Here is a 9995-nt window from a genome sequence, read left to right on the forward strand (position 1 = left end):
GAGTTATAGCCGTCTTGTGTTTGCTGTGTTTGCCACTGTGTTTACCCATATCCCCACTCGAGGGCGCTGCGCTGTGTGTGTTCTATGGATGTGAAAATACTGGGAACTAAAACGAGTGAAATATTCACTATAAAAAATGTATTCAACCAGTAAATAAAAAAAAATAAATGCGTAAGACAACGGTTGATATTTACTTAAAACTTAGCACACCCACCGTGTGGCGCAAGTATGTGACAAGGTTGAAGACGACGTACGTAGTGTAGTTGAAGATCTCGACGCTGTCTCGCTACAAACTAGAAAATATCTTGGCTGTCCCACGGTTGGCTGCAGCTACGGGTCCGTAGTGGTCGGTGAATGCATGGTTTCCACCGATATACCCCGACTTGTAGCTGCAAAACGGGTAACATTGGTTGTCGAAACGGCTTTGTAGTTCTCTATGTTTCAGAGCTATTTTTTTAAGTAGTACAACCATGGGCGTGGAAGTCGAGACAATATCTCCCGGTGATGGTGAGTTAATTTATCCGCTTGTGTGTGCTTCGATGGCTGGGGTTGTGGTGTATAGGGGCTGTGGTTCCCCACAATGTCTTTCAAATCTTGTTAAATCGTCAACATAATTTACATAAAATATCATGTTCAGTGTTCGACGATGGATGAATTCGGGATATAATAAGGGGTATGTAAAGTCAATTTTTCACTGTTATTCATCATCACTGACGCCTGCACAGTGTTTTTCTCGAACTCTCCATACGTAACGTTACAGTTAAACGGGTTACCTTGGCAAGCTTTATCTGCATGTCTCTTTTAAATTGAGAACTTGTTCACAAGGTAACTGAGATTTGGCAGCCAGAATAAATATATTGTCAGGTTGTCTGGCAAGACTCCTCAAGACTTATGTATCTCTGTAAAACAAATAACAGATGTATAGGCATTTGATTGCCCTGGAAAAAGAAGCCTCCAGGCTAAAGTTTCAAAATGAGAATGATACTTAACAGACGCATATCTGACTTCAATATGTCAGCAGGCATAATATAAGGAGGGTATGGCATTCCTGCCAGGAACACCTCACCAGACTTGACCCAGTCATAGTCCACAAGATAAGGCTGACAGATTGTGAGGTGTTCACACAAAAGCCTAACCATTGTTTATCTCTCTTCTCAACAGGAAGAACATTTCCAAAGAAAGGCCAGACATGTGTTGTTCATTACATAGGTAACTGACCCTTTCTTTGAAATTTGGCAATCATGGAGCCATACATCTTTCCTGTCTCCTTGTTGAGAGAGGACATTTGTGTGTGTGTGTGTGTGTGTGTGTGTGTGTGTGTGTGTGTGTGTGTGTGTGTTTTTGACAATTCAGTTTGCAGCCCAGCTCTCACAGTGTACACAGTCTGCGAGACATGTATGCACCTGTGTGTCGCTTAAAGTTTCAAAGATAGGGTGGAGCTGCCACCACACCCACACAAGATTATTTTTCTTTTGTTTTGAAGGACAAATTTGATGTCTTGTGGTGTTAATGCCATTTTACAGACTGTTGAAACTTGCACCATGACCAAAGACTGCGTCTCACACACACACACACACACACACACACACACACATACATATATACAAACACACATGCCCTTTTTTTCCCCCTGTTTGTCTCCTGTCAGATTGCCCAGTTTTGAGGCGGGGCAGTAAGACGCTGAGACGTTTGAGAAATAAATTTGCGTTATTCTGTGCCCCTGGGTTGGCAGTCCAGACAACTAGGTCAGACAGAAAGTAAACAAAACCTAGTTCACAGTCATCAGTCTGTCTGATTATCAGTGTAATTACATTGCTATAACAGTTCTTGCACACTCCCTCGTTTTGGCTCTGTTGTAAACAGGTTTGATTGTGTGTGAGTATCGTTGTGTTGTCTGTGAATGTGTTTGCATGCAAGTATTAGTCTTTAGCCAATTATTGCTTGTCCCTCGTGCTGGGGATTTTCCGTCCATTTAAAATGAATTCACATGGTTGTCTTAATCTATTACAATATGGCGGCACTGACTTTTTTTTTTTTTTTAATAGTATTTAGTTTAATAGAAGAATCTCCGCTTTGTTTGACTTGTCTGTGTGTGTGTGTGTGTGTGTGTTTGTGTGTGTGTATGTGTGTGTGAGTGAGTGATAATAGTCAGGCCAACTCTGGATAACAAATGTTGTGTTCTATTTAGAACAGTGGAAAAAGTAACCTGATTTTACTTTGGGCCTGCTCTCTGCAGAGATACGGTACGTGAGGGTTTGGTAGTCACTCGCTTAGTACATTAGCAAAAGCAGATAATGAGTTTTAGTCTCCATCTGCACCTCAACCCCACTTTTAAGGTTATACTTATTGTGGACCCTGTGCTCCATTGTCACAATCACATCATGAAATGCGTTTTTTTAAAGGCAGAGCTGCATACCAAATGAAAATAAGACCTCAGTGTTGAACACAAGCCAGGTGATTATCTGAAGAATGTTGTCTTCTTAGAAGAAATTAGAGCATTTGTATTGTAATAAGTAGTGTTAGATACAGAAAGGCTTGTATGCAGTGCACATGTAAGCACGTTTCATATCATATACTAATGCATTAAAGAGGTATTGCTCACTTTATTTTGATTTCATTCACTTTGTTTGTTTTTTTTGTGTTTTTGTGTAGTTTAACAGGCAAAAAGTAATCCTAGAACACACACAGATTAAATATCTTTCTATTTTGGGAAATCCCTATTAATTGGTATTAACTGTAACTGCGTTAGTTATCCAGGAATTCGTATGAAAGCTAAACTAATGAAGATTTAAGATTACATAAATAACTTTTTGGGTCAGTAGGCTGTAATAAAGACAGACAGTAACCCACATTTGTTTTATTTTAAAAGCTCAAATACGAGATTAAGGCAATATCTGATATAGAGAGAGTCCTGGTAATAGAGGTTAGCTGTAGATCTGGGACATAGGCCTGTCCAAGTCATCCAGCTGGCTGTTCGTGCAAAACCACAGACTTCACCCTCCGCTGCACCCTGCACTGGTGTTAGTTTTCCAGATAGCACAGCTAAGAGTAACAGTAAGAGAGGGAGAGAGCGATTTCCCAGTACATAATGAGATTGGAAACCACTCCTGTTTCAGCATTTACCATTAGGGAGCCTCATTCTCACAGAGACTCTCTCTCACTCGCTCACTGCTATTCCTTTTTAATCCTCACTTTCACCTTTGGGATTTTAAACATGCAGACACACACATGCCAGAGCACATAGACACACAGATATGTGAGTGACAACCCCCCCCCCTTCTGACTCTAGTGAGAGTTGTGGTTGCCCAAATTAGCAGAGTGCTCATTGCCATGAGGCAGGTAAGGGGCTCTGGCTTGGACAAAAATAATTAGAAAAGCTGCCCACTCTTTCACACTCATTCTTGTTTCTGTCATGCCTGACTGCCAGTCTGTTCACAGAGCAGCCGCTCTATCAGCAGCACATCTCAGAGCAGGGTTGCAAAGACAAGCAGTCTGGTGTGTAAATGGTAAAGTGCCTGATTCGAGGGCAGATCATATATATTAAGAGCTGTTAATGCCTCAGAGGCTTCCGTCCCCTGTTTGTGCGCCAAGCTGAGCAGGCAGTCCTGCAATCACAAGCTCATTTCTCTGTCAGGCTCTCACTGGAGGAAGGAAATGAAAGTGGATCTGATATCAGTCATTATGAAGACATCTACAGCAGCCTGTGGGTTTCCGCGATCGATGAAGTTTGGCACTAGGCTGTGATGATAAACAGCCTCGTCTCCACTGACAAGACGCATGAGCTTTGGGAGCAACAGGCTTATCAGATATGATGTCATGTCTAAATGTGAACGTCATTCCTTACCATGTTTGAGCTCCAGACTTCACCACGAAACGTGCTGAAGCGGAGTCCTAATGGCCCTTGGTGTGGGACACAGAAATAGATAGAGACTGAAACGCAGGTTTGTATGTCAGGGGATGCCAAACTCGCCTTTCAAGGAGAATGTTGTAATTGAATGTCGTGGGAAGTGTTCAATCCAGACATTGTTGAGTTACAGAAAGCAAGAAAAGAGTTGAGAGTTTGACTTTTAACAGCTTGTATTTTGATAGCGTAGGCACAAGCTCTTCTTGCAGTGCCCCGACAGAAAAGATGGGAGAGGGATTTGAGGAGAAATATTAAAGCAGTGTTATAGCATGTTAGTAATTATCCAGCAAACTGGTCCACTGACGATCCAGGACACCCCATATCTTGTCCAGAATGGACTCTTGTTTGGCATCTATAATGATAAGATTAGAATAAGTTTTAAGCCACTGCTGAGGATCATTTTCAGGCTATCCTTGGTGCAGCAGTGAATTTGCTTTTTATTGTTTTTTATTTTTGAAAAAAATCCTAATCGCATCACACCTACTCCCAGTTTCTCACACTTGATATATTAACGAAGCATGTGCAAGATTTTATTCTTTCCATTGAGACGTGCGTGCTTGCAGCTGTGAAACGCGGCAACACATATAAGTTTGTCGTCGACGGATAGCTTTACATGCATCTCATTTCATCCACACTTGGGCCAAGGGGGGGTTGTTGTTGTGCTGGCCACCGTCCTAGACGGGGGTGAGACAAGATACAGTAAACTGAGTAAAAATAACCCCACCCCTGTGGGCCACAGATTTTTGCAGATCTAGCCAGAGCATTACCAAGTGCAAGCCTTTTTATGAGGAGAGAGTCTGGGAGTCGGCCTCGGGAAGGGACTGCGTTATTTTTGCAGAGACCCCACCCGTGCTTAGCTGTTCAAAGAGTGATAACGGAGCACTGATACAAGGGCGGTGTAGAAGTAGTTTTGGATGTTTTTGCTTTGCTGCAAGATACAGTCTGACAGCCATGAGTGAAACGTTTAAGCACCTAGCCTTGCTGTCTTTATATACTGTATATATTGTAGCAAGAATTGAAAGTAGCATAGAACATTACGCAATGCGTCACCATGCTGTAACTCAGTGAAATATTGGAATGGCCATGTCTCTTTAGAGCAATACTGCTTTATATTTGCTTCCACAGGAAACAAAGAGCTTGTGGTGGTTTCTTCATTGTTTTTTGGTTTTTTTCCCTTTTTCAATCTGGTTGTAGCCAGTTGCCAGTGTGTACCACAGTCCCTGTTGCTGGTAACCCCTCTGCTGGCTGCTGTTGCTGCCTCCTCCAATACGATTGGCGTAACATGCAGGAGCCTTTACAATAGCGTGTAACGTTTCCTGGGGTAGGCTTTTACACCAGCAGTCTCTGAGCAGACAGCCACAACCAACCAGTAGGACTAATAAGTGCAACGCTCAGGATATGATCCCTCACTGGCTTCCCACCTGTGGACATTGCCTATCTGTGTTTCCTTGCAAGTTGCAGCCACCACTGCCAGAAACTGAATCCGCTATTCTGCGGTTGACGCAAGAAGGTTTTGCCTCTCTGCTACTCGAATGCCCTGCAGCAGGTGGTATTCGCCTTGGTGTGTGCACTCAGTCACTCCACGGTTGGACCGAGCCCAATCCAATGTTGGACCTACTAAGTTTAGAGGGAATGAAACGGAAGAAGCAGTACAGTACCAACATTCATATGACTAGATGACTTCAGTGAGCACACAACTTTAAATGCCAAGTATTCACACTTGTTGAATTACGACAGAGGAAGGTAAATCAAAGGACAATTACAGGGCAACCTCCAAAAAATGCAAGTGGATGTTGTGGAAAGTTTTAGCTTGAAGCTACCTTGACTCACTGCTGCATGACTGTAAAACTAGTTTAAAAAAAGTTAATCATGGATAAAATCTTCAATCATAGCATATGTCATTGTATCGCCTACAGTTAGATATCGCTTGTTCCTCAAAGATACGTTCGTGCAAACGTCTTGTTGACTTGCTCTCTCGGACGTCGAAGAGGGTCAGAAAGTTCACTTGAGTTATCAGAATAACACAACATCGCTTCAAATGGCAGCTTAGATTCCCTCAAGTGAAAGTGGCAAGGGGAAGTCAAGGAGGGCATGTTAAAATGACTGAAGTGGGGCCAGTGCCTTTAGTAGTGTTTAATGGCCCCAGTGTTGTCTGAACGGTAAGTCAGTGTTCTGAAGGAGCGCAGTCCTGCACCGCTGCGCCTTTGTTACCCTCTTTTCCCTGTGGTCTAGATACAGGCAAGGCATGGCCTAGTTAACTTTAAAAATAATCCACTAAACCAGGCCAATGCTTCCTGATTCACATTCCCTTTGTTCATTTGCGTAATTGAAACAGACCCAAGATCCTGATAAGAAGCAGCGCCAGAATAATTCCTCAGACTGGAGCCAGAATGACTTCATTCCTTTGATCTTAAAATGCCTCTTACCAAAACATTAGCTACTGAGGAAAGGGTGTGAATTGATCTGGCATCACACTGTGATAAGTGACCATAGTGAATTAAGATTAGGTACAGTAGTTTTACTAGCATTTAGCTATAGAGATGTGAAAAAAACTAGTAATTAAGAGGACAATTCTGGCGCAAAACGAACCTAGGGGTTAACAACAGATGTGTACCCACTCTGTCGTTGAGACATGTTTTCATGCTAATCGAATGTGTTTGTAGCTTGAAACAAGCTAGCGTGGACCGCTGATTAGCTTACAACGCTAGTATTCGGGGCACAGGGAAAGTAAAAACAAATCATACGAATTCCTGGCAACAAATCAATTTTGTACCACTAAAAAGGCTCAACATATCACCACACTTCAACGGTAGCATAATGAGGGTCCCTAAATGTTAACCGAAGCATTGAGAACTTTGTAAGTGTACAGACAGTTTATTGAAAAGATACATTATAAAGACTCGCGTTCATGTTTACATGCCGCCGCCGTCTTGAAAACCAGTCATGACTTACAGCTGGCGATGCAAACTAAAATCCAAAGCAATTTGCTCAATATATCTGAAATAATCGCACTCTGCATAACTTGTCTAGTGTACTTACTCAGTGGATAACTGTCCATCTGGTCCCTCCGGTCTGGGTTGCCGTCTCCAATTTATTTTCGGGACATGGAAAAAAAAGTTTCAAGTAAAGCCCTGTTTATCAGAGAGGGGAAATCTTCAGACTGTATAAAACACTGCGTCTTTTGGGTGTCACGACGCAACAGGTCCCACTCCGTGCAACACAGACACTCCTGTTCGGTGGCCATAGCTTCACAATGTCCGCAGGTACACCACCAGTTTCCCGAAGTACGAGGCTGTGTTGCGGCATTGACTACCGGTAGCTCTCTCTCTCTCTCTCTCGTAGCCCTTTCACGGAGCTCCCGCAGCTCTTCGTTCAATAAACTGTTTGTACACTTACAAAGTTCTCAATGCTTCGGTTAACATTTAGGGACCCTCATTACGCTACCGTTGAAGTGTGGTGATATTTTGAGCCTTTTTAGTGGTATAAATAGCGATTTGTTTTTACTTTCCCTGTGCCCCGAATACTAGCGTTGTAAGCTAATCAGTGGTCCGCGCTAGCTTCTTTCAAGCTACAAACACATTCGATTAGCATGAAAACATGTCCCAGAGAGCGATCGAGTGGGTACACATCTGTTAAAAAACGCTAGGTATGTTTTGCGCTGGAATTGTCCTTTAAGTAAGTAAGTAAGTAAAAATAAGTGTGCTTCGTCTTTATTTTGTATCAGATGATCATGGGTAGCTTCTTAACCAGATGCTTCACTACTCTCTGTGTACATATCTCTGTGGCAGGTATGCTGCAGAATGGGAAGAAGTTTGACTCTTCCCGAGACAGGAACAAGCCCTTTAAGTTCAAGATTGGACGGAGTGAGGTCATTAGGGGCTGGGAGGAAGGAGTAGCACAGGTAAGAGGGAAAGCTAAGGCAGATTGAATTCAATGGCTGATTACTACTATTATTGTATATGTTTGATGTTTAAATGGATCGTACCAACCAGTTAGTTACTGCTGTCATTCTTGTCAAACTTGTAGTGTTCTGTAATAATACATGAAAAGGAGACATCTGAGACTGAAGAGTCAGCGAGAATTTGCTAAGCAGCACCAGCATGTTTAAAGTGATACTCTTCTCAAAACTACAAACTTTTTACACCACATTTAATGCCTATATAGGGGTATGACATGGTATAGGCTTTGGTTGGGTATCACTTTATTGTAAGAAACTACCAAACTTTATCCTTTTCGCAATGTCTGTGTTTCTTTATTGTCCGTCGTTGGAGTTTAAAGTGATGGTTCGGAGTAATTTCACCCTAGGTTGCTTTGCACCTTGACCTCGAGCCAAACAACCCCCCATAAGCTTTTTTTTCCCTTGTTATAACGTTGGTCGAGTTAGCGTTATCAGCTGGTTAGCTTAGCGCAGGCGCTAATGGATCCACGTTTGTATCTCGTAAATTACCCCACTAATAATGCCCGGAATGATACCAAACTTCTACAGTAGTACAAATAGTTTCTGTAGTTATAAAACGAGGCATTAGAAAGTTTGTACCTACACCATAAGTATATTTAAATAACACTTGCCTGATGGAAACTCCTCTCGGCTGCTACCGCGCGAGATCACACACAGAGCACAACATCTATTGTTTTTAAACCGCAGTCGGGATATATACAACTGTGTGGCATCTTGTCCTATCGCCTTCTTTACCAGTAGTCTCTTCCAGCAATAAATGTGCTAATGTCTAATGCCTTGTTTTATAAGTACAGAAACTATTTGTACTACTGTAGAAGTTTGGTATCATTCCGGGCATTATTAGTTGGGTAATTTACGAGATACAAACGTGGATCCATTAGCGCCTGCGCTAAGCTAACCAGCTGATAATGCTAACTCGAACGTTATAACAAGGGAAAAAAGCTTATGGGGGGTTGTTTGGCTCGAGGTCAAGGTGCAAAGCAGCCTAGGGTGAAATTACTCCGAACCATCACTTTAAATGTCTAGTGACAGGAATGTGTAAATGTTTGGCTATCATGTTTCAAACCTTGAACGTAGGATTTTCACCCAAACAAAAACTGTGCTTGAAATTGCATTGTTATTTATAAAACAAAACAGTGTTAGCTATGATGCATTTCCTCTCTCAATTTTATACTCTTTTATACTGAAATGAACAGAAACCAGTGGTGTGTAGGGCTTTTAAAACAGCATAAAAAAGAAGCAGCATACTCAGTCATGTTTTCCTTTTCTCCTTTGCTTCAGATGAGCCTGGGCCAGAGGGCAAAAATCACCTGCACACCAGATATGGCTTATGGAGTGACAGGCCACCCTGGGGTCATCCCCCCGAACGCCACACTTATATTCGATGTGGAACTGCTCAAGCTGGAGTGATGCCTGAGGTTAAATACGAAGGGTGAAGCTTAATGAGGCTGAGTTTGTCACAACCTGTTTCTACAGGGAGACCATACTTGGCTGCTGCCTCCCACCATCCACCTACTCTTCTTTGATTTCTACTGTCTTCTTTAGTTCATTATTTAAACGTATCTACTGCTGCTTCGTTGCCATCTTGTCATCATAGATCCTGCGCGAAAGATTTCACATCGTGCAAGACTTTTTCACTCACACCACAGTTTGGTTTCTGTTTGTTAGTCAGAGATGCTATTTAGTTTGATTGCATTTAAAGTTGTACATTTTGTTGAACCATGAGGAAATCATTCATCATGGTAACAAGCCATACTACATTGCAATCAATACATATACTGCCTTACAGTTTCAACAACAGAGGACGGGTACTTATGTTGAAAGTACATCATTTCTGCTCTGTAACTTAACTGGGCATTATATACCACTGTCTGCATTGCCACTTTGATAAAGGTTTGTCCTGCTGAATGCTCTGATGATGTTGCTATGTGTAGCATATTTTATATCCCTCATAAACATGTACTGCAAGTATACCCAATCAAATCTAACCCAATCCAATACAGTACAGAACTCTATGAGAGCCATTGCTACTATGACAGTTTATCGACCAACTCTTGAATAAAAATGGCATGTATTGTGTTGAGAGGTCTGTGTCCTGTGTGTGATTTGTGAGTGAGTGATTAAGTAATAATA

General features: G+C 42.1%; 1 protein-coding gene across 2 annotated transcripts; it reads left to right on the forward strand.

Moving 5' to 3' along the window:
• Positions 1-136: 136 nt before the first annotated feature.
• Positions 137-9947, forward strand: fkbp1b (FKBP prolyl isomerase 1B). Of its 2 annotated transcripts, XM_078274214.1 has the most exons (4): positions 233-507; positions 1162-1209; positions 7693-7805; positions 9144-9947. In XM_078274214.1, the coding sequence occupies exons 1-4, from the start codon at positions 471-473 to the stop codon at positions 9270-9272; spliced, it is 327 nt and encodes a 108-aa protein (XP_078130340.1). In that variant the 5' UTR covers positions 233-470; the 3' UTR covers positions 9273-9947. The 2 variants fall into 2 exon arrangements, with proteins under 2 accessions (XP_078130341.1, XP_078130340.1); XM_078274215.1 differs by lacking the exon at positions 1162-1209 and having other exon boundaries at positions 137-507.
• The last annotated feature ends 48 nt before the right edge of the window (positions 9948-9995 follow it).

The sequence above is a fragment of the Sander vitreus genome, chromosome 18, assembly GCF_031162955.1.
Source record: "Sander vitreus isolate 19-12246 chromosome 18, sanVit1, whole genome shotgun sequence".
In the NCBI taxonomy this organism is placed as follows: Eukaryota; Metazoa; Chordata; class Actinopteri; order Perciformes; family Percidae; genus Sander; species Sander vitreus.

What these genes read in the sequence shown, in the direction of transcription:
- fkbp1b (XM_078274214.1), top strand. Translation starts at nt 471, where the DNA reads ATGGGCGTGGAAGTCGAGACAATATCTCCCGGTGATG. An exon ending in GACAATATCTCCCGGTGATG is followed by an intron (nt 508 to 1,161) that starts GTGAGTTAATTT and finishes TCTTCTCAACAG; the next exon opens with GAAGAACATTTCCAAAGAAA. An exon ending in GGGAGGAAGGAGTAGCACAG is followed by an intron (nt 7,806 to 9,143) that starts GTAAGAGGGAAA and finishes CCTTTGCTTCAG; the next exon opens with ATGAGCCTGGGCCAGAGGGC.